General features: G+C 59.2%; 2 protein-coding genes across 5 annotated transcripts; one reads left to right on the top strand and one right to left on the bottom strand.

The window, feature by feature from the left end:
- Window positions 1–23: 23 nt before the first annotated feature.
- Window positions 24–10,932, bottom strand: TSC22D4 (TSC22 domain family member 4). 2 transcript variants are annotated; one of them, XM_031432583.2, is made up of 5 exons: window positions 10,267–10,932; window positions 8,796–9,831; window positions 6,294–6,460; window positions 1,133–1,181; window positions 24–697 (listed from the first exon to the last, which is right to left on the bottom strand). In XM_031432583.2, exons 2-5 carry the CDS (start codon window positions 9,555–9,557, stop codon window positions 488–490), a joined length of 1,188 nt encoding a protein of 395 aa, XP_031288443.1. In that variant the 5' UTR covers window positions 9,558–9,831; window positions 10,267–10,932; the 3' UTR covers window positions 24–487. The 2 variants fall into 2 exon arrangements, with proteins under 2 accessions (XP_031288443.1, XP_031288444.1); XM_031432584.2 differs by lacking the exon at window positions 10,267–10,932 and adding an exon at window positions 10,066–10,182.
- Window positions 10,933–13,377: 2,445 nt separating this feature from the next.
- Window positions 13,378–21,795, top strand: NYAP1 (neuronal tyrosine phosphorylated phosphoinositide-3-kinase adaptor 1). 3 transcript variants are annotated; one of them, XM_064478660.1, is made up of 7 exons: window positions 13,378–13,511; window positions 14,748–14,899; window positions 16,385–16,740; window positions 17,182–18,693; window positions 19,579–19,797; window positions 20,008–20,117; window positions 20,618–21,795. In XM_064478660.1, exons 2-7 carry the CDS (start codon window positions 14,832–14,834, stop codon window positions 20,873–20,875), a joined length of 2,523 nt encoding a protein of 840 aa, XP_064334730.1. In that variant the 5' UTR covers window positions 13,378–13,511; window positions 14,748–14,831; the 3' UTR covers window positions 20,876–21,795. The 3 variants fall into 3 exon arrangements, with proteins under 3 accessions (XP_064334730.1, XP_031288442.2, XP_064334731.1); XM_031432582.2 differs by having other exon boundaries at window positions 13,381–13,511; window positions 19,582–19,797; XM_064478661.1 differs by lacking the exon at window positions 13,378–13,511 and adding an exon at window positions 13,521–14,221.
- Window positions 21,796–22,744: the final 949 nt, after the last annotated feature.

The following is a 22,744-nucleotide window of genomic DNA, read 5'->3' as shown; positions in this document are numbered from 1 at the left end:
GCAATGAGATGCCAACCTCCAGATTCAAGTTTCTTCGGATTTTTTAATTATAATTATTATTTTAATAACAACCTGAATCCCAGAACTTCCAGACACTGTCCATATTCCCTCCCCTCAGAGGAGAGGGGGGCACTCGAGGGAACAAGGTGGGGATGGGGTGTCTGCCAGGGAGCCTCCAACTCCCTCAAGCCATCTACTGCCAGGGGTCCCAGAGCACTGACACCTAGGGAGGGAGGAAGAAGGGCTCCATCTAACACCCCGTCCTGATGCCCTCCTTCCTCCATCGATGCCCGGGGATGTCCCAACCCAGTCCCTGGGCACTATTGGGAGATCAAGGAAGGGTGAGGGGCAGGCCACCTCTGAGCCTTCAACTCCCATCCCTGGGGATCGGGGGCATTAAAGCTGCATAGGAAGAGGGGGCAGGCAGCTGGCGCAGGGCCCAGCAGCTGTGGCAGCCCCCAAAGGCACATTGTGAGGGAAGGGAGGCTCAGACGGAGGGCCCGTTGGGCGCCGGGGGCCCAAGCCGCGGAACCCCGGAGGAAGGCAGCTGGGCCAGCTGCTCGGGGCTGGCCAAGGCACGCAGCAGTCCATTCTCCTGCTCCAGCGCGGCATTCCGCTCAGCCAGGTCCCGGATCTGCTCCTTCAGCACCTCCACCTCCTCCCGGACCGCAAACATGAGGTGGGACTTCACCAAATCCTGGGGGTCCAGGGACAGGCAAAACGTCAGGGGTCCCAGGCCACCCCAACCTCATCACCTGCCCAGTGCCTTGAGGAGCTGGGTGTGAGAGAGCCTCCTGCTCCCAGATGATGGGGGACCACTGGGGAAGAAGTAAAACAGGGAAGGGACAGGGCGTGGGGTATGAAGGTGGGCATGGATGCTGGACAGAGGGAAGGCCAGGGCCAAAGACAGACATGGGGGCCAGGAGCCAGGGTGGGAACCAAGAAACGTAAAGGGCTCAGGTGGAGGCAAGGGGGTGCAGGAACTCAACTAGGAGCAGGCTGAGGAGCTGGGAGTCAGTATTCCCTAATAATGAGGACAGCAGGGATGGAGCATTGGGCCGGCTAATGGACGCAGGGCCTGGGATTCAGCACGTGAGCTGGGACCTGCTAGGACCAGAATGGCTTCTCTTACCATGGCTTGTTCGATCTTGTTGTCAATGCCAACCAGGCTTCCGGAGCCACTGGAGAGACACAGGGAGACGAGAGGTGAGGAGGAGGAGGAGCAGGAGGAAGAGGAGGAGCAGGTGCCAAGCCAGGTGTCTGGATACCCCAGCCTGCTGCCTTCCAGGTGCTTCTCAGAGCAGGCTCTGGCCTCCTCCACAAGCCCCATTCACTGCAGCCTCCCACCCACATCCCTGCCTGTACCTGTGACAGTAGAGAATCAGGGAGAGAAGGGTTTTGTCCATCCCCCGGCGGGGTGAGGGCCGCTGTCCGGGCCCCCCTGGGCCCCGGTAGGGTGGGGGTCCAGATGGCCCTCGGATGGGGGATGCTCCCCGAGGGGAGCAAGGAGAGGAGACACAGCCCCTTTTCCGGGGAGGCCCTGGAGCCATCCCCACTACCCGGGTCTCATATGAGGACACCAGGGACTTGACAGAGACCCCTGGCTGGGCCATCCCCAAGGGGAAAGGGTCCTCAGGCCTCCCCAGAGGGAGAAGGCTATATCAGGACTGCCTGGGGGGCTCAAAGCCCCCCGGGCAGAGTAGAGTCTGGCTGGTGCCAGGCAGGCAGAAAGGAGATGGTGCCTAGGGGGTGCTGGCCTGAAAGATATACACCACCCCACAGGGCAAAGCCTGGCTGCTATTGGCTCCTCAGGGACACGGGGACCCCCTCCCGCCAGCTCCATGGTGGGCGGGAATTCCCAGACACGGTCAGTGCCAGTGTCCCCTTCTCACCCTGGCACCAATCCCAGAGCAGAGGGGAGGGGGCCGGCTGAGGAAAGTCAGCTGGTGGGCCGGGATGGAGGAGGGGCTGCGGGGCCAGAGGCCTGGGCCAGGGAGGGGTGTGAAGGGTGAGGGAGAGACTGCTCCTGGGAAGCCTCTTCCCACCTCTGACCCCATCTTGACCCCTCTGGATGAACACTGGCCTCCCTCGAGGCTGCAGCTGCTCCCAGCTGGGAGGGAAGAAAGTGAGTGGCGCTGATGGGGAGTGTGTGTGTGTGTGTGTGTGTGTGTGTGTGTGTGTGGAGGGGGTGTCTCTAATGTGCCTGCAGTCTTCTTGGGACTATGAGCATCTCCCCAAAACACAAAGCCCATATCACAGGTGATCCATGGGGCCTAGCTAGAGGGTCCCCCATCTCCCATGGTAAGGGTGAGGAGGAATGAAAAAGGTTACCATGGCAACGGAGACCGAGCCTACAAGACAAGCACAGTCTGAGCCTGGGACCGGAGTCTGGTGTCTGGGGCCTCGCAGGGCACAAGAGCTTGAGGAGAGGATGGGACGGTGAGTCTGCAGGTGGGATACTGGGACCAGGAGCAGGGGCTTTGAAGACCCCTGGGAGCGGAAGACAGGGAGAGCGGGTCTGGCTGCAGTTTGTTAAGTGGCCACCAGAGGTCGACTCAGGCCTGGCTCAACGGTCCCCAGAGCCAGTCTCTGGGTCCTGTACCTGGCTCTCCCTCAAGCCTGTCTCTCTGTGGCCCAGGGCCTGCACAGTCCTTTGCACCCTGTCCTATCCTCCAAGGCTCCCTCTCCCCACCACTCAGCCCATGTTCCTGCCTCACCCCATGTCTCACCACCCACCCTTGTCCAGCTTCTGCCTCAGCTGCCCCAGCCCCAGGGCCAGCCCTCCACCCATGCCCCCCAGTACTGCAGGAGCATCAGTCCTGATCTCCAGCCCCCCGCTTCACCCCTCTCCGAGAAGGCGGCCCCAACCCTTGTGCTCCCTTATCAAGCCCTCTCTCCTAGTTGTCAGTTCCAACCTGCTTCCCTGTGGGGGGAATTAGCACTCAATCCAAGGTGACCCTTGGATGAGGCCCTGCAGCAAGGAAGGGAGAACGAGGGCACTGGGAATTTTCCATTTCCCATCCAGGCTCTGGGTGCAGAAGGCGCTGACAGGTGGAATAACCAAGAGGGTGACCAGGCCTGAGAGAGCAGGACAGGGTGGGCTGGGGCAAGGACATCTGGGACTCCTGGGGTTGGGGGGAGAGGACAAGTTTGAGTGGAGGGCGGGCCAGCCAGCTGAAGAGTCAAAACAGTTTTCAAGCTATTTCAATCTGAGACACTGGGGTGGAGACTGGGTGTCACAGAGTCCCCCCTCCCCCAGGACACACAGAGACCAAAGAGGGGCAGGTTCACAGGAACAGGAACACTGGCCTTGCTTGGCGGATGCTCAGTAAAGATGCCAACTAAGTTGTTCCTGCTGGCCAGAAATAAAGGAATAAGACAACAATAAACATTTGTTGGCTAAAAGATGATTATCTCCTGTTTATCTAGCGCTGGAGAGTTTTCGACAGCACTTTTCCGCTGTCACATTCTAACATTAACACTTCAAGGGACCAGGACTCTGGCAACCCAAGCCCTCTGTTTGGACCAGCACTGTACTGGAATCCCTGAGCAGGGTCAGGAGCAGGAAGCCTGGGGTTGACTGGATGAGATCAGCTTTCACACAAGAACTCAAAGCAACTTTGTCAGAGAACAAAATGCCCCCTTCTTCAAGACACTTATTGCCATCTTCCAGAAAACTGTCATGACTTCAAGTGTCGACAGTGACTTCAAATGTAAGTGGCGCCCCCTGGAGCTGTGCAGTGTGAGACGTGCACAACAGGGGGCTCTGGCCCTGCAGGACTCTTAGGTCCTGGGACAAGGACAGCGGTAGAGGTTGGTCTTCCTTTTTGAAGGTCAAAGGAAACAGCCTCAAAATGAGGATAAGATAAAGAAGCAGGACACCTGGGAGAGGTGGGGAGGTTCTGATCCTGGGAACAAGGGCCAGCCCTGCTCCCTCACTGTGTTTTGAGGAGCCCCCAGGGGCTGGGCCTGAGGCCAACAAAGTGGCATCCGGCTGCCCTGTCTACACTCCCTCCCGGATCTGTGGTGCCTTTGGGGCGGGACCGGGGCAGGGAGGAGGGGAAGATGGCTCCTTGCCTGGATTGGGAGAGCTGTCTCTGCTTCTGTCCTGGAGAGAAAGGGCATCCCAGAGATGGTTGCCTCCTCCTCTTCTCTTGGGACACAGGCATCCCAGTAGGAAAGTGGAGAGAATATGGCTTTGGGGTCAGACCTAGGCTCCGACAGCAGTCCTGCCACTTACTAGCTGGGTGACCTTAGGCAAGTTTCTAGAATCTTCCTCCTCAGCGTCTCAGTTTCTTTATCTGGGAAGTGGGGATCATGGGGTTGCTCTTAGGATTATGTGAGATAAGAGGTAGCACCTGACCCCAAGGAAGCACTGGATAAATAAATGTACATTTTCTTTCCTGAGTTCCTGGAATTCATTCTGTATAATGCCTGGATCCCCCATGTGGGCCATCCAACCATCCCCTCACCCATCCATCAACTTATTCAAGTACCTCCCAACTGCCAGACCCTGTTGGGGACATGAAGGTTCTTGGCAACCCAGGAGCGTGTGACCAGCTTGAACTTACCATGCACCCTCTGTTCTCCTATCCCCAGACTCTAGGATTGATCAGGTATCCCCAGCTTTGAGATTCAGGCACTTAACACCCCAACACACCTTCCCTCTCAAAAGGGAGGGTTCATGCCACTTAGACCCTGTTCTGCCAGCTCTGGGCACACAAGAGAGGTGCGGTGGGGGCTACATGCCCCATTCCAGGGGGCCAAGGAGGTGGCCCAGCCCAAATCCTCTGGCCCAGCAGGGTGGAGCAGAAGGGGCTGGGCTGGGCTTAAGCCCCAGAGGCTTGGAGCTCAGCAGGGTAAAGTGGAGGCTGGGAGGCGGACCGGTCAGACTGGGGTGTTCGAGGGGGTGGGACAGGAGGAGGAAGGGAGGGAGGGGACAAGCCAAAAAGAACAGAGCTGCGGAGGCTTCTGGAGGCAAAACTCTCTAAGAGAAAGCAGGAGGCTGGCCTCTGAAATCAACAGGGGTGGGGGAGGGACGCGAGCCCTGTGCCAGGGAACCTCCCAAGTGGGAGGGGGAGCGGGTGGGAAGTGCTGAGAATAGCAGCGATGAGGGCAGGTGACTCTCTCGGCCCTGGCCGACCTCACACCTCACACATTCCTTAGAGCAAGGAGCCCAGAAGCGGCTGTGCCCAGCCTTGCTCTGTCCTCCATTCCCCACGCCCCGGACCAGGCCCCTGGCCCTCCATCCCATCGCCTCCTATCACTCCCTCTCCTCTCTGGCTCCCGGCTATCTCTCAAGGCCCCAGACCCTCTTCTTTGGTGGGACTCAGTCCCTGATTCTGGGGAGGGTGGCGCCATGAGAGTTGAAGGCAGGAAGGAGAGACGCCCCTCCGCCCCTCCAGACTAGGGCCCCCAGAACCCACTAAGCCCCGCCCCCTACTGCCTTCCAAACAGGAAGTCCCTCCCCACCGAGGGCTGCAAACAGGAAGTCCCACTCCTCCCTCCAAAATAAAAGGGGCGACTCCCTGGCACTTCGCGTGGGTTCCTAGCAGTCCACAGGCAGAAGGGAGCAGCTTGGCTATCTGACTTGCGATTTTGTTCCTCCCTTCAGCTTGCTGACACTCCTGTGTTGAAACCTGGCCCTCGAAACAGGAAGTTCTGCCCACCGTGCCATGAACAGGGCATTCTCCCCTGAAGGGCAAACCTCAGCAGATCCTGGTCTCTTATGCCTTCCCTGCCACCAATAGCCCACCTCGCCATAGCTTTGGCTTGGCCTTGGCTGCAGGGGAGGGCTCAGCCCCCTTGGTGATCCTAGTGCAGAGAACAAAACCTTAGAGACATGCTTTCTTGGTACTAGAGGTCCCGGGATCCTAAAGTAGTTGGCATGGACTATAAAGATGTTACCTCTAAAGACAGGCATCCCATTGCCCTCCATAGGGAGAGGGAGAACTGGGAGGTGGCTGACTCCCTATTCTCCTCTCCAGCACATTTGCCAGTAAATTCTTAGGACTGGCCAGATGATCGCTAAATCTGCAAGAGCTCTGGAATTTGACAACAATGACTCCCTTCAAACTCTAAAAAAGTCTACGATTTGACAATCCTAGCCAGGGAGTTCCACCCAGCTCTCTCCACAGAGAGGGAGTAGGTCTCAAATCAACTGTCCAGTGTGTTATGCCCAAGCCAGGCTTCTCTGTTTAAGAAGTCCTCTCCAAGTTCAGGTTGGGGGAAGGACACCAGGCAGTTTCATGCGGCTATCCCAAATGCTGGGTGGGGAGCCTGAGCCCACCTACCTATCATCATCGCTGTCCAGGTGGCCACTGATGGCCAGCATGGAGCGGGCGAGGCTGAGGCTCTGGGCAGCCGCTGCTCCAAAGGGGTCTGGAGACTTGTGAACCAGACTGGCATCAGGGAAGAAGTAGAGGGCAGGGGAGCTGGGGCGAGAGTCGAGTGGGGGCACCTGGAGATAGAGAGGTAGGAACCATCACATCGAGCAAGAGAAAGATCCAGCCACCTTACCGTTTACCTAATGGTCTTCCTCCCTTCCCACCTCTCCCCACACATCCCCTGTCTTACAAGGACTTAGGACCCAGGCATCCTGCCCCTACAGCCCTTCTTTCCCCCAGCTCTGGGGAAGGCATTGGGCAGGTATTAGAGGCAAGGGAAACAGCAACCATCCTGAGGACTGGGTGAGTGGCTTCCAAAAAATGGCTCATGGGGTACCAGAGAGGGGCTCTGGTCTGTACTCCTAAATCCTTCCACCACCTGAACCAGGACCCCTAATCAGAGGCCAGTCAGAGAGTGTCTGCCTTCTGTCACTTGACTTCTTAAAGCGACTCAAATATCACTTCCTCAGAGAGGCACTTCCCCATCCTTTGACTAGTGAATTCCACTGAACTCTATTTTTTTATAGCATCTAATATTACTGAAATTAAAGTATTTTTGCCTCTCTGCTGCAGGAAGGTAAGCTCCAGAGGACAGAGCTTATAATTTGTTCAATAGCTATTTGTAGAATGAATGAATCCTCAGAAACTGGTCCTCCACCTCCCTCCCCCAACCCTCCTCTATCCATTCTAGCTTCTCGTTCTCAAACTTCTCCGGACTCAGGTGAAGTTCTGCTCCCGCTGTCGGCTCTTGTGGGGAGGGATGAGGGGAGAGTGGTTTCTGGGATGGAGGGAGGCGGAGCCTGGGCGGGGACCCACACAGGCCAACAGGCGCTGGGGGTGGCTGCAAAAGGGCGGGGGCCACAGGAACAAGACGCTTCTGTGAGGCCCCGGGAGGCCCCAGCTTCTCAGAAAAGCCAAGAACAGAGAGTCCAGGGTGGTTAGAGGGACAACACAGAGGAAGGGAGCCCAGGTAGTGCTCCCGGCCCTCCTCCAGGCCCCTGTTAGAGGTAACCTAGGAGAAGAGGCATGGGGGAGTATAGAAGGAAGACAGACTTTGGGGCAGGGAAACAGCAGCACAGATGCATGTACTCAGGAAGAGATCATGGTGTGAGGGAAGGAAAGGGGGCTAGGAGCACAGAGGAAAGAGGGGCAGGGATTGCAGGCCCAAGGGAAGCTCAGGCAGGGCCTAAGGATAGAGAGGGCCAAGGTTGGGGGCAAACAGGGCTTGCTTTGGAAGAGTGTGGGGACAGGGACCAGTAAAGGAAACAGCATCTTCTCCCCTGGGGTAGGAACTGAATGAAAGAACTCAAGGAAAGTTGGGGGGTGGTATGAGAGATGTGAGTTTGAGGCAAGGAGGGGGTGGGGGGAGCCGGTCCTGACCGGTCTTGACAGGGCCCAGACACACAGTCTCAGGTTATTTTTATACTGTGGTTTGTGCCCAAGGCCAGGAAGGGGGAAAGTTCTCATCCTCACACCCCCTGCCTTTCCTCCTGTGTCCAAGGTGTTATTTTCTCCTTCAGGACAGACACATCCAACATCCCTGGCTACCTGCCCCCCACCCCAAGGACCCAGGCCTCCTGCCCCCCAGCCCAGACTTGTTCCTCTTTTGGAGACAGGAAGCAGAAAGAGCAAAGGATTTGTCTTTCTCGGCTGCTTCCCACCTCTCTCCCACTCCATGGTGGCCACCCTCAGTGATTGATCCTGGAGAGGCCCAGATGCAGGGAACTGAGATAGACAACTGGGGTAGAAAGGATGAACCAGCCAAACCCTTGTAAAGGGTCCCCTCACCCCAACTCAATTCCTCAATGTCTCTGAGAAATTTGACTTTGGACAAAGCTGGAGATGGGGCTGGGATGGATGACAAGAAGAAAGAAGGAAGACCTCTCCCCACCCTGGCCTGCCGTTGCCCACCGCACTTGGACATGGGACTACAAAGGAGAGATTTACAGTGGAATGCCAACTTTTTACCCCTCACCTCCAACCCTGGCAGCTCCCCTCCCAAAAGCCCAACCACCCTAGCCCTGCCTGGGGCCTCTATCCCTGAATGCCTGAAGAAGTGAGGCCAAGACAGAAGATGAAGGCCAAAGGGAAGAAGTCACATCTCCATGATGGAGAGACGGGACTGGGCTACCTGATGGAGACTTGGACCAAAAGCAACAAATCAAAGGCCAAAGAGAAAGAAAGTGTAGAATGTGGGGAAGAAGGAACCTAAGAGAGAAAACAAGGACCATGTGAGGAGTAGGAATGAACTTCTAAGTGAGATGGCAGGCAGGAAAAAGAGGAGCTGTCTGATCTGACAGACAGGTGACGCTGGAGCAGGGAGAGGGCAGTATGGATGTGGAGGCCAAGGTCGAGATGGACAAGCACCACCCCTCAGGTGTCTCCCCAACCCTGGAACCCAGCTCTTACCTGCCCCATCTCCTCCGGAGCAACCAACTCCATCCTCAGCCGCAAGGCTCCATCCTTTGCACGGGACAGTGGAGGGGTTCCCGCTGTTGAGCCCCCTGCCTCCCCTTCTACCCTCAATGAGGGCAGGGGTGTGGCGGCCCGGGAAGTGCCCGTGCTATCCCCTGTCCCGGGCTCTGGGGGGCGCTGCTGGGGTGGGGAGGCCGACAGAGGGGGTGTCTCCACCTTGGCCTTGCCAGGCACTGCCAGTTGGCCCAGACCCCCGGTGAAGGAGCGGGCCTGAGGTCCAGGGGAGGTGGGGGGCGGGCGGAGCCAGGAGGTGGGGCCCTGAGACAGGCCTGGCTGTGGGATAGGGGCGCCCAGGCCCAAGCTGGCCAGCTCCAACCTGGAATCCAAAGATCTGCCCCCGGTGCCCCCTGAGGCCCCTCGAATTCCCTCCAGGAGCCGGCCGAAGCTAGGGGGCTCCAGGTCTCTCTCGTAAACATCCACACATGTCCAGCGGCCCCGGCGATAAGGCTCTCCCAGGCCTTGGGGCAGCTTCACCACCCGGAAACGGGAGGCGGGGGCCCCAGGCGGTGGGGAGCCGTTCCGGGGGGTGCCCTTGCCCCCTGGCTCAGGGTTGGGCTCCCCATTGGGCAGGCGGGGCTGGAGCCCGGTGGGGCCTGGCAGGGCAGGGGGATCTGAAGCCCCTGGGCTCCCTGGACCCTCATAGTCCGTGGTGACGCTGGTGATTTGGAAACTACTCTTCTTCTTGCCCCCACTCATGGTCCCTGGGGCTCAGGACTGGGCCAAGGTGGGCAGGGGGGCGGTGATGGCTCTTCGAGGGGCTCAGGCGCCCCTGGAACAGGGGGGCCACATGGCGGGGACATCAGGGCCCCGGGCGACGTCTGGGTCCAACATGGCAGAAGGGCCTGGCGGGAACTGTGGGTGCCTGGTTGGTGAAGGGAGAAGAGGGTAGGGGAGGCGGCGGGAGTAGGGGGGGCAGGGGCAGGTTTTTCCTGCTGCTGTTGCTGCCGAACTCCAGAGCTGAGTTTGCAAACTAGAAAAAGAGAGAGAGTGTGTGTGTATGAGAAAGCAGTGGGCAGGCCATCTCCGGGGCTTCCTCTCTGGGGAGCAGAGTGAGGGAGGAAGGGGAAACCGCCAGAGACCCAGAGACAAAGAGACAGAGATGACAGAGACCAGAGCAGAGGGGACAGATTGGGGAGGTCACAGAGAGCAGGAAGAGGCAGCCCAGATCCAAAGCTGAGCATTTCTCGCTGAGATTCAAACTTACGGGACCCAAGCCGTCCCACCCAAGGGCAAGGGCTTCAAGTCTTGGGTGAACAGGGGTGAAGCCGCTCCTCAGCCTGATCAGGCCTCCGGGAGACCTCTGCTGGGCCCCCGAGGCCCCCCCCCGCGCCCCAGCTCCCCCATCCCCGGGGCAGGCCCTGCCCTGCCGCCCCAGCGCCACGCCCCGCCCAGTCCAGAGCCCTACCTCTCGGCCGCGGCCACACAGCTGGGCCGGGGGTCCCAGCCGCCTAAGCTGTTGGGCTGTTCTCTCCCTGGGGCCTCCTGGCCCCAGCTGCTGGGGCTGGAGGGGCGCAGGCGGCGATCAGAGGCTGTCCAGCCCTCTTTGGGGGCCGCACCTCGCCCCACAAGGCATCTCCGCGGAAAGTTTGCTGTCCAGAAAAGAAGGAACCCCCGCCTCCTTGGCGGAACCCAGGCGCGGCCTCTTAAGTCCCCGAAGGTCTGCGGACGGACGCGGGAGGGGGCGGCTCAGCCCCCCAATCCTCTAGGTGGAGCCGCCTCGGTGGTCGCGGCGAGCGGCTCTCCCAAGCCTCCTCCCGCGTGGCACCGCTGGGTCTCTCTCCGCTCCTCCGCTCCTCTCAGTCTCTCTTTCTGGGCTGTTGACAACCCCCACACCAGGAAGTCCTGCCTCCTCGGGCCTGCTGACTGCTCCTCTCCTCCTCCTCCTCCTCCTCCTCTTCCTCCGCCCTCTCTCGCTCCTGGGGCTCCCGGCCAACTGGCCCGGGGCCAGGCCTGCCACCGCCGCTGCTGGTGCAGTTGCTGCCGCCGCTGCTGTTCCAGGGGCCCGGAACAGGCTGCCTTAACCCCACACCTGCTGGGCCCTAGCCCAGCTCTTCCTCGGAGGGAGGGGCCGTGGAGGGCGGAGAGAAAGGGGGAGGAGTTAGGGGGGAGGAGTTAGCGGGGAGGCCAGGGATTCCCTTACTTGTAGACACTTGCTGCCATTGGCCTACAGACACGCAGAAGAGTGGGAAGGAAGTTAACCAGGATTCTGCTGGGTGCCTGCCACCCCATAAGCGCCCAGTAAATTGTTATGGTGCCGCTGCAGCTGTTATTGTCATATCTTCGCTGGTTTTCACAGTAACTGTATGAGGAAGAACCTGTTTTTCTCCCCTGTCCTAATTTTTTAAAGTGGACTCTTAGGACAATTTTCAAACAGGCCCCAAAGTAGAGAGAATGGTATCATGATCTCCCAGGTACCCAGCATGAACAATTATCAACTCACCGCCAAATTGTTCGGTCTATACCCCCAGTATCCTTTGTTGTATTGTGCTGGAGTATTTGAAGCAAATCCCAAACATCGTATTATTCCTTTTCTTGGATGTGGAAATTGAGAGCCAGGAGGTTCAGAAAGGCTGTCAGCGGTAGAGCAGGGACATTTCACACACTCAGGTGTGTCCTTGTCTGGCTCCCAATATAAAGAAACAACGAAGACTTGTTCACGAAGGTGCTGACTTGCATTTTCTCTCCAGTCGTTGATCACACACAGTCACCCATACAGATGCACCGGCCTGATGAGGAACCAGGCTGGCCACAATGCCTGGACCCTTTCCATCCATATTCCACCCTTCCCACCTCCCCATCTCGTTCCTTGCTCACTATGGAGAATCCACACACACTCATAAAGGGCCTACTATGTGCTTTGGCGTGAAGAATAAATCTCCAACTGCCATTTTCTCTTTTTTGATCTCCCAAGCAACTTTCTGACAGGCATTATTTTAGCAAAAGCAGCATCTAATGACCACAACTGCCTTCACTCCCAGGGTCAGAAGGAAATGGATTCTAATTAATTTTGGTCATATGGAACTCTTTTCAAGCATATTAAAATTCCTCATATTTGCCCACTCCACGTAACTATCTCAACGGTTTCTCAAAACAGCCCTGGGCAGATGGGGTGGTTCCAAGCTCCAGTGTTCTGCTGAGGAAACTGAGGCTCACAGGCGTTGGGCTATTTGCCAAGGCCTCAGAGCTAGCATTTGATGGCACTGAGACTACCTATGGGCTGTCTGACACACCCTTCCTTCCTCAGCTTTAGCTCATGGAAATTTTTAACCATTCTTTAGGGTTAGGCAAAAACACATGAAGCAAAACCCCTTGCCCCTAGTTTATGTATTTCTTCTTTATCTCTTTGTTGAAATGCATCTGCACGCCTGTTTCTCTCCCTTCACGGTAACAGTGGCTACTACCATCGTCAGATCCTGAGGCCTCCCAAGTGGTGAGGTCCAGGAAGCAGCCTCCCACACAACCCCCGCCACTCGCCCCAGACTCTCTCCCCTCTGGCAATATTCAGAACACAGCCCCGCTGCTCCGCCCCCAGATCCTCCTTCTTTCGGCGCTGACTCGCTACAAACTATTCAAACTTATCTTTGGATCCTCCCCTTCCCACCGACTCACTCAGACGCTCAACTTCAACTTGGACTCCTCCTTGTCTACGGGACATTGTTGGTCTCTGTGGAAATGTTTGTTGAATTAATAAATAAAAGTTTATTCACATGGGAAAGGACTGTTATGTATTTTTATGTGTTACGTCTCCCAAGGGTATTTATAATAGCCTTTTAATGTATGGGGCCCTTTACGACTTATAAAGCTCTTTGCATTCATTATTTCGCCGAGTCAAAGGTTACTTGAGACCGCAGGGGCAGACAGGCAAGAGATTTTGAGCCTAGGCGGTGAAACAAGGTCTGAACGCCTGAGAGGCTGCAGGAATAGGCGACGAGCACCAAGCGAGCCAACTCCTGTTCCCTCCCCGTACCTGGGGGGCGTCTGGAAGACGGGGCAAGGCCAAGGGAGCACGCCCCCTGCTGGACAAAGACGCGGATGGTTCGGCTCCCCACTCTCGGGAGCCCCTCGGCCCGGAAACAGGCCCCCCCTGCCGGCCTCGCCGCCTCACTGCATCCCGGGCTCCGCAGCCGCAGCCTCGCCCCGGCCGGACGCGGGGTGCGCACCCGGGGAGCGCCTGGTGCACGGGGTACGCGCGTGGGTGCAGGCCCCGGGCCGCCGCTGGAGGGCGCCGCTGCGCGCCGCGTCCCGCTTCGCTCCGCCGGGGCCTTGGACATCGAACCCAGCACGGCCCGACCGGGCAAGGGCGAGGGAAGGCGAGGAGCGGACGCCCCAAAGCCGGGGCGGGCTGGCGCGGGGTCCCCCGCGCCCCACGACCTTTCTCCGAGTTCCCCCGCGGACACCGCTGGCCCCGTGCCCCAACCCCCCCACCCCAGCCTAGCGGCGTAGCGCTGCGCGGCCGCTCCCGCTCCGTCCTTGGAGGGTGTGGAAGGGTGGGTTTGGGGCCGGGGGCGGGTCTGGGGGCGGACCCGGAGGCGGGGCTGTCTCTGCGGCAGGGCCCTGCTCGGCTCCCCCCGGTCTCTCTCTGTCTCTCGTCCTCCCTCCTCCTGCTCCGGGCGGAGCCCGGCATGGGGGGGCCGGCGCCCGGCAGGCCAGGTACGGTGATGTAGAAACTGGGGAGGCTTGGTGCGGGGAGGTGGGATGGGGGACAAGGGGTAGGGAGGATCGGCGGGGCGAGAGACGGAGAAACCCAGGATAGCAGGACAAGGGGAAGGGGAGGGGTGCCCGGGAACCTGGGGCTCTTGGATGGAGAAGGGGATGAAGCCGGCCAGGTTTGGAACAAACAGGGAAGGGAGAGGACGGCAGTGAGGAGGGGCGCCTAGGAAGAGAGGTGAGGCTGAAGGCGCAAAGGAGAGTGTTTGGGAGAAGGGAAACCAGAGCAGGTATGGAGGCCGACGCTCGGAAGGTAGCTAAGGGGCCAGACTGGAGACCCCGGGGTGGGCTGGAGGGGCGGGGACTGGGAGAGGGAAGCCAGGAGCCTCCCAGATCCTGGAAGAGGAAGGTGATTTGGGCCATCAGCGAGGGAGGCGGAGACCATCGCTGAGGGGCCAGGGTGCAGGAACAGGGGTGGACCAGAGCCCGGGCCCAGGCGAAGGACTGGAGAAGGGGACGGCAGGGAATGGATGAGTGGTCTTGTAGGTGCCTGACTCAGAGTGCCCCCACCCTTTCTCCAGCATCCCCGCCTTGCCCTCATGACACCCCCCAGCCTCAGGCCCCAAGAGGGGGTAGGGTGTCTGACTGTCTCCCCCTTCCCCAGTGGGGTGCAGTGTAGGCGAGTAGGCCCCGGCATAACTCCTTGTCTATAGGTACGTCCAGTTCGGTGCAGTTGATCTGTGTGCGTCTGGAGGTCTGTGTGTGCTGTGGGTGTGTCAGGGTGTTTATGTCTGTGTGTCTGGCTGTTCCTAGGTTGTGTTTACCTATGCCACTCTGCGTATCTGGTCCTCTGCTTGTAGACACGAATCTGTGGCCTGGTGGTTTGTGTGTCTGAATGTGTGTGTGTGGCTGTGGGGTTGCTGTGCGTTTGTGGGGACTGTATGGGGAATCAGGATGTATTTACAGAACGGGAGTCTGTGTGGATCTGATCTCTCAAGTGTGTGTATCCGTGGCTCTGAACACCTTTGTCAGGGTGTGTGACTCTGTGTATACACGTCCGTTTATGTCTGTCTGTCTGTGGGGCCTGGAGGCGGTATTGGGTTTTCTGTGCCTCCATCTGTTTTCCTCTCTCTGAGGACCCGAGTCACGTCTCTGCTCCTTTCTCTCTCTCATTCATTCCTGGCCCCCACCCACCCCACATCTTTCTTTTTTTCCTTTCCACCCCCCCCCCCCACCAAGTGGATCCGGGACCCAGGGAGGGCCGCCCCCCGGGCCTGGTGGTGCTGAGCAGGGCCCCTCAGCCCCCACCTCCTGCCCCACGACATGAACCTCCTCTACCGAAAAACCAAGCTGGAGTGGCGGCAGCACAAGGAAGAGGAGGCCAAGAGGAGGTAAGGCTGCAGTCCCTGATTGCCCCCTTGCCGGTCTCACCTCTGACTCCCCCTGGCTGGGCCACATCCCTCTGCCCTTCCTGGGTCCAACAGCCTGGTCATCAGTCTGATCTGAGTCTGTGCTCAGTACAGAATTGCTGGAATTGCACACGCTCTGTCCCTGCCCTGCTTCTGGCTCCTGACTCTAGCCCCTGCCCTGGTCTCTTAGGGGGCTTCCAGCTCAGGGGCACCCTCTTGGCTCTTTCCCATCACCAGAGGCCCAAGTCACTCCTAACTGACTCACCTCTGGCCTGTGAGCTTCTCCTCTCTGTCAGTGTGGGGCTGACTCCTGGTTCCCCTGTCACCTGACCTTGGAAGAGGCAGGTCCTGCTGCCCTCATGGTCCAGGGATGGGATCATTTGAGGGGCCCCATTTGGCCCTCTCCCAGTGACAGAGCTGTGTATGTGTGGTGGGGGCCATGCAGGCTGAGCCCTGCAGAAGAGCCAGGGCTGGGGACCCCTCCCTGCTTGCCCCCTCTCTTTGCCCTCCCAGGGACCAGGGGCCTGGACTCTCCTGTCTTGCTCCCTTCTCTTCTTCACTCCCATTGATGGCACAGCTTCTTGGAGCCTGAGTCAGAGCCACCTCCCTGCTCCCTTCTCCCTCCTCAAAACTGTGGAGTTTAATTCTTGTTGTTAATTAGATTAATCAGAGCTATCACTGCAGTGATCTCTCCCTAATGAAGGGTTAGTAGACAGGGCCTTAATGAGAGCCCACCCCACAGCAGCTCTCCCCTCTTCCCTGCCAGCTGCCCCCCTTCACTCACACAGATGCTCAGGGACAGTGAAAAGGGATGGGGGTAAGCCTTAGAGGGGGAGGTGACAGACAGCGGACAGCACCGAGGAAAAGGGAGAGAGAAAGAGAGACAGAGAGGGAGAGAATAGGAAAGAAAGAAAGAGAGGACAGGAGGAAAAAGAATCAGCCAGGAGAGGCTGCTCTGATGATGCGGCGGTCCAGCCCCGGTCTGGGAAGGGAGGCGCGGCATGGTGTGGGAGGGCAGGCCGCAGCAGCCAGACATGAGGGGAGGCCAGAGGCCAGAGGCCAGGTGTGGGCCAGCATGAGAGTGACAAGGAGCAGGGCTGCGGTGCCAGGTGCACATGCCAGGCTGGGCTGTGCTGCCTGGGTTTGCATCTCTGTGTACGAAGCTGGCTACACGTGTGTGTGCCAGAGATGCCCAGGCTGGGATTGGCCAGCTCCAGGGATGCTCCCTTACACACAGGCTCACCCCTTCTCCCATCCCTGCCCTCAATTTCCTTGCCTTTTTTAAAGCCTATGGATTCAGCCTGAAGGAGCAGGGCACTGGTCCTTCAGGCTCCCCTGCAACCCCACCCTGAGCCCTCTTCATCCTCCCGAGGAGGCCACAGGGTTGCAAACCCCTCTTGGGGTGGAGGAGCGGGAGGCTTAGGCCAGAGGCCCCACCTCTGCTCCATCAGGGCCTTCTCTCCCCAGCTCCAGTAAGGAGGTGGCTCCCTCAGGCCCGGCAGGGCCCGGGGCTGGCCCTGGGCCCGGGGTCCGTGTGCGGGACATCGCCTCGCTGCGCCGCTCTCTCAGGATGGGCTTCATGACGATGCCCGCCTCCCAGGAGCATACCCCTCACCCCTGCCGCAGCGCCATGGCCCCACGCTCCCTCTCCTGCCACTCAGTGGGCAGCATGGACAGTGTGGGGGGTGGGCCTGGGGGGGGCGGGGGAGGCCTCACAGAGGACAGCGGCCCCCGAAGACCCCCGGCCAAGCCCCGGAGACACCCCAGCACCAAGCTGAGCATGGCGGGGTCGGGGGCAGAGACGCCCCCCAGCAAGAAAGCAGGTGAGATACCGGCACCCCTCCTCCCCCGGGAAGCTGGGAGGATCCATTCCGGGCCAGGGGAGGCCTGCCGGGAGGGTTCATTCAGGGAAGATCCAAGGAAGTGGAAGGTTCCATTTTCAGGGGCGGGGGGGGGGGCTCCTTTTTTGGAAGGGCCTGAGATAAACCATTCAAGGGGAAGCTCCTTGAAAAGTTCTTTCTTGGAAAAGGGGTGGCCTTGGAGGGCCTTGAGGGTGGGAGGGAACTTAGGGTGGGAGCTGCAGATTCTAGGCAGTTCATCAGAAGGACTGACAGCTGCAGGTAGGAAGAGAACCTACTGTGGCTGTAAGTTGAGGGATGTGGGGAAAATGAAGAGGCAGATGAGTCAAGAGGTCACAATGGGTCTCCCCATTTCCATCCCTGACTAAGAGCCTCGTTTCTTTTTCTCTTTCCCATCCTGCTCAGGCTCACAGAAGCCAACCCCAGAGGGCCGAGAGTCCAGCCGGAAGGTTCCTCCACAGAAGCCCAGGCGAAGTCCCAACACCCAGCTCTCTGTCTCCTTAGATGAGTCCTGTCCCCCAACCCCCTCTCCTCGAGGGGGGAACCTGCCCCTTCAGCGCCTCAGTAGGGGGTCCTGCGTAGCTGGGGACCCTGAGGTGACAGCCCAGGAAGAAGAGCCCGTGTACATTGAGATGGTGGGGGATGTCTTCAGGGGAGGAGGGCGAAGTGGAGGGGGCCTGACCGGGCCCCCTCTTGGGGGTGGGGGCCCAACCCCTCCAGCTGGCGCCGACTCGGACTCAGAAGAGAGTGAGGCCATATATGAGGAGATGAAGTACCCGCTGCCTGAGGAGGCAGGGGAAGGCCGGGCCAATGGGGCCCCTCCATTGACGACAACCTCCATGCCACACCAGCCTCACGCCCTTCAGCCCCACACCCACCGCCGGCCAGCTTCAGCCCTTCCAAGCCGGAGGGATGGGACGCCCACCAAGACCACTCCTTGTGAAATCCCCCCGCCCTTCCCCAACCTCCTCCAGCACCGTCCTCCGCTCCTGGCCTTCCCCCAAGCCAAGTCTGCTTCCCGAACCCCTGGCGATGGGGTCTCGAGGCTACCGGTCCTCTGCCACTCCAAGGAGCCAGCTGGCTCCACCCCAGCTCCCCAAGTGCCTGCCCGGGAGCGGGAGACGCCTCCCCCACCGCCACCGCCTCCCGCTGCCAACCTGCTGCTGCTGGGACCCTCGGGCCGAGCCCGGAGCCACTCGACACCATTGCCACCCCAGGGCTCTGGCCAGCCCCGCGGGGAGCGGGAGCTCCCCAATTCCCACAGCATGATCTGCCCCAAGGCAGCAGGGGCGCCGGCAGCCCCTCCTGCCCCGGCTGCCTTGCTTCCCGGCCCCCCCAAGGACAAGGCTGTGTCTTATACCATGGTGTACTCAGCTGTCAAGGTGACCACGCACTCCGTCCTGCCAGCTGGTCCGCCCCTGGGGGAGTCAAAGACCGAGAAAGAGATCTCAGTCCTCCATGGGATGCTGTGCACCAGCTCCAGGCCGCCGGTGCCCGGGAAATCCAGTCCCCACAGCGGGGCCATGGGTGCAGCAGCTGGGGTTCTCCACCATCGCGCCTGCCTGGCCTCCCCTCACAGCCTTCCGGACCCAACTGCAGGCCCCCTGACCCCACTCTGGACCTACCCAGCTGCCGCAGCTGGGCTCAAGAGACCCCCTGCCTACGAGAGCCTTAAGGCTGGGGGGGTGCTGAATAAGGGCTGTGGAATGGGGGCTCCATCCCCCATGGTCAAGATCCAGCTTCAAGAGCAAGGGACCGATGGGGGGGCCTTTGCCAGCATCTCCTGTGCCCACGTCATCGCCAGTGCAGGGACACCGGAGGAGGAAGAAGAGGAGATGGGTGCCACAACATTTGGGGCAGGCTGGGCTCTGCAGAGGAAGGTCCTGTATGGAGGGAGGAAGGCAAAAGAGCTGGACAGTGAGTGAGGAGGAGGGAACAGGGAGGGGAACCAGGGATGTCCGTGATGATTTGGGGGAGGTGTTGAAGGGGTTATTTGGAAGTCATAGCCCATTGTCCTGAATTGGGAACTTTTCTGGGAGACCAGAGGGTGGGGGCATGTGGCAGACTGATGGGATGCGGTCCCCATGTGTGTGCTGGAGGGGCAGGAAGATCTGGGATTGGGAGGGTAGTAGAATCTGGCCCCAAGAGAAGCCTTCTCCTCCTGCCCTGTCCCGCTCTACTCCCTGCTCCTCCCTTCGCTGGGCTGCAGGGGTGTGTGTTTGTGAGTGTGCGCACACTAGGAGCTAAACACAGCTGCCTCCCAGCTGTTACCATGGCAACCCATCCAGACAGGAGGGAGAGGAGAGGGAGGCCCCTACCGTTGCTTAGCAACGCAATGCTCTGCCAGGCCTACTCTCTGAGATGAGCTTAGTTCACATGCAGCCCTTCCCCCGATACCCCCCCCCCCGGCCTCAACTTCCCAGCTCAGGATTTGGGATTCTCCCTCTCCTGGGAAACAGTGCCCCAGGTCTCTGTGTCAAAGGATGTTCATTCTGGCCCTATCTGGGACTGGAGAGCTCTGAAGTTAAAGATGGGGTCAGGCAGACCCCTCTGAACAGGGAAAAGGGGTTGGTAGCAGTAAATGTCGATGATTCTCAGCCCAGGGGTGGTGCCAGGCCTGGAGTCCCTCCTGTGTGTATATATGTTGGGGGAGGGTGAAGCAGGGGCCCTCCCTCCCCAGGCGTGACCTACAACTGGGCAGTTACTTCTCCTGGCCCACCCAAGCCACTGTGTGTATAGCTGGGGGGACAGCAAGACCCTTCTCGCTATATAGGCTCTGAGCTCTCCTTGTCATCACCCCAGCAGAGGTTGAGGACGGTGCCCGGGCCTGGAATGGCAGTGCCGAGGGTCCCGGCAAGGTGGATCGTGAGGACAGAGGCCCTATGGCATCAGGGATCCCAGTGAGGAGCCAGGGGGCAGAGGGCCTGCTGGCCAGGATCCACCACGCAGCGGACCGAGGAGGGAGCCGCACGGCGCTACCCATACCCTGCCAGACCTTCCCTGCCTGCCACCGCAACGGAGGTGACACTCTGCGAACACCGGCACACAGATAGGGCAGGCTGGGGGGAACCTCCCAGGGTCCGCGTCCTGGGCCTAACATCCTAATACTACATTTCCATCCCTTTCCTCCTCTGATGTGTCAGAGGGCAGCGGGGCAGTCTGTCCTCGGGGACCTGGGGGAGGGGAGCCTGGAGACCCCTTACCCTCTCACACCTCATTCTTCTGCCTCAGACTTCACGGGAGGCTACCGCCTGGGGCGCTCCGCCTCCACCTCCGGAGTCCGGCAGGCCGCGCTCCACACCTCCCGGCCCTGCAGCCAGCCCAGGGATGCCCCGAGCCAGGTGAGGACGGAGACGGGGTTGGGCTTTTTAATCTGTGAAGGAGCTGCAGGGAAAAGGAGGCCCGGGTGTGGGAAGAAAGGCAAGAGGTCAGGCTGGGGCCTGGCACAAACTAATAGGGACCGCTGGAGAGTGAGGGGGTGGGGGAAAGCCTGGGAAGAGGCTGCTTAAGACGCGCAGCCAGACAGGCCCGCCACCGGCTCTACGTGCGCCTGTGTGTGCTTAGAAAAAAGACATCCACTCTGGATGGAAAAATGCATCCCACTAGGAAGACAATTTTCAAGACACCCTTTGCTCAGGGTGAGACAGGCCCCGCCTAGCACCAGGGTGCAGGGAGAGAGGACAGAGGCCTGGGGGCAAGAGACGACTTGTTTCTGGGCGACGCATTTGTCTCGGCGGTGGGAACAGGGCCGGGTGACTCTGAGGTCCTTGACCCCCCCTTATTCCTTCCTCCGCCCCGCCCCGCGCCGCGTCGGGGCTGGCGGCGGGAGGAAGGGGCACAGACCCACCCTGCGCTGCCGCTGCCGCTGCCCCTGCCGCCCCCGCCGCCCCGCGAGCGCGACGGCAAGCTGCTGGAGGTGATCGAGCGCAAGCGCTGCGTGTGCAAGGAGATCAAGGCGCGCCACCGCCCCGACCGCGGCCTCTGCAAGCAGGAGAGCATGCCCATCCTCCCCAGCTGGCGGCGAGGGCCCGAGCCCCGCAAGTCCGGCACCCCGCCCTGCCGCCGGCAGCACACCGTCCTCTGGGACACTGCCATCTGAGGAGGGCGGGAGGCCGGGGCACCGGCCGGGGGGCGGGGCGGGGCGAGGCGGGGCAGAGGTGACCGGCCCTCCCGGAAACTTGCCTTGAAAGAGGGACGCTTGAAGGACCAGGTGAGAGCGAGCCAGGGAGAACCCCTGCCCTCCACCCTAACCCCCGAGACGGGAGTCTGCCGGGCCCACTGGGCTTGGGGCGCCAAGCAGCAACCCCCAGGAATTTGGGGGAGGGTTTGCTCAAGGTTGGGAGTGAGGCCCTCGGCTGCTCTCCCCACTGAGCGAAGTAGATCCCTCCTCTGGAGAGGGCGAAGGCCAAGCTGGAGATCAGCACGCGGGAGGAGGGAAGGGCTAGGGAGGAAGAAGGGGGGAGGGTCAGTGACGGACAGGGACTAGAGAGTGAGAGGTAGAGGGGCCCTTTTAGAGAGTGGGGGATGGGGGAGGTGGTATTTATTTTGTTATTTATTTTAGTCCGGAGGGCAATTCTGGGCCCTTCTGGCCTACTCCTGAACAGGGAGTGGGGAATCGCAGGCAAGTAAAGGGAATCAAGTTGGTACTCACTCTCCCCAATGCCTAAAGGCCCCACTATCCATGCCCCACCTAAAGCTGGGGACTGGTCTGCAAGGCGGGGTGGAACAGGAGACCGGAGAGGCCCTGGTGAGCTGAGGGCCAGAGGACTCATTTGCAGTATTTACAAGGTGCCAGTATTTGGTAGTGAGCCTGGCCTGCTCTGAAACAGGCATCTTACTTAGCTGGGGAGGGTGAGGGACTAGCACCAGGGATGGGCGGGATGATTGGGAAGGAGGGAAATTTTAGCGGGTGGGGGGCGGGCAGGGTATTTATTTAAATTTAAAAAAACACACAGAAGAGATGTCAGGAACTTTTTTTTAAATTCCTTTCTTTTCAGAATAATATATTAAAAGACTAACGATCCTAGAACCGGCTTCTTCTATTTCAGTGTGCTCCGTCTTTCTTACACCTGTTTCGTTTTCCCTCTCGCCCTGGCTTGGTGGGAGTTGGAGGTTGTGCAGGGAGGGTTACTATGGCAAGTGACGGGGAGAGGTGGAGTTGGAGGTAAGTCTTTGGGAATGCCACCAGGAAGTCACCCAGCAAGCATTTACTGAGCATCTGATGTATGCATGGCCATGCGCCGATGCAGAAGGAAGATTCAGACTGAAGCCTGTCCTCAATCAGCTTATAGTCTATTCAGGGAGATGAGATACCTGAGCCGACACTGGACAGTGCTCCAGGAGTAAGAGAGGGAGAGGGCTGGACTCATCCGACAAGGCTTCCTGGACAGTGAGCCTCAAAGGACAGGTAAGGTTTGGAGGAGCAGGGGTGGGAGGGAAAGTTCCCAGATCACAGTATGATTATCCGCGGGGATGGGGTCGGGGCAGCAACTGTGTTTAAATAATGCAGAGGGCAGTGAGTCAACCTTGATGAAGTTGGTTCAGAAAGATGGGCCTCAAAGCAAGATGCTGGTCCTCAGGAAGGAATCCAGGGAGGAGGATAAAAAGAGTGTCTCGGAGAATGGAAGGCAAGGGACAGTTTGCAAGATGCAGCTGAAAGAAAACATCCTCCGGATGGGGATGAAGGAGCCAAATGGGGCATCTGCGAAGCCCAAGTTTGGAGCTCATATGATTGAGGAAATGATCACCTTGACAAAGCCTGGAACTTGGGGTTGAGCAGGACTTTGAGGGAAGACCGTGGAATTTGAAGCAATGGTGAATATTCAGGTTGAAAGATTTGCTGCCAGCTAGACCAGAGATTCAAAAATGGATGATACCAGAGATGTTTTTAAGAGGTATGAAGAATTTTTTTAAAGCTTTAATAGTTTTTTATTTATTTTCATTCATATTAGAAACATTATAATCAGCA

This window comes from Camelus dromedarius, chromosome 24 (assembly GCF_036321535.1).
Source record: "Camelus dromedarius isolate mCamDro1 chromosome 24, mCamDro1.pat, whole genome shotgun sequence".
NCBI lineage: Eukaryota > Metazoa > Chordata > Mammalia > Artiodactyla > Camelidae > Camelus > Camelus dromedarius.
This window is presented reverse-complemented; position numbering and strand designations above follow the sequence as displayed.

What these genes read in the sequence shown, in the direction of transcription:
- TSC22D4 (XM_031432583.2), bottom strand. Translation starts at nt 9,557, where the DNA reads ATGAGTGGGGGCAAGAAGAAGAGTAGTTTCCAAATCACCAGCGTCACC. An exon ending in CTCCGGAGGAGATGGGGCAG is followed by an intron (nt 6,461 to 8,795) that starts GTAAGAGCTGGG and finishes CTCTATCTCCAG; the next exon opens with GTGCCCCCACTCGACTCTCG. An exon ending in CTGGACAGCGATGATGATAG is followed by an intron (nt 1,182 to 6,293) that starts GTAGGTGGGCTC and finishes GTGTCTCTCCAG; the next exon opens with TGGCTCCGGAAGCCTGGTTG.
- NYAP1 (XM_064478660.1), top strand. Translation starts at nt 14,832, where the DNA reads ATGAACCTCCTCTACCGAAAAACCAAGCTGGAGTGGCGGCAGCACAAG. An exon ending in GAAGAGGAGGCCAAGAGGAG is followed by an intron (nt 14,900 to 16,384) that starts GTAAGGCTGCAG and finishes TTCTCTCCCCAG; the next exon opens with CTCCAGTAAGGAGGTGGCTC. An exon ending in TGCCTGCCACCGCAACGGAG is followed by an intron (nt 19,798 to 20,007) that starts GTGACACTCTGC and finishes CTTCTGCCTCAG; the next exon opens with ACTTCACGGGAGGCTACCGC.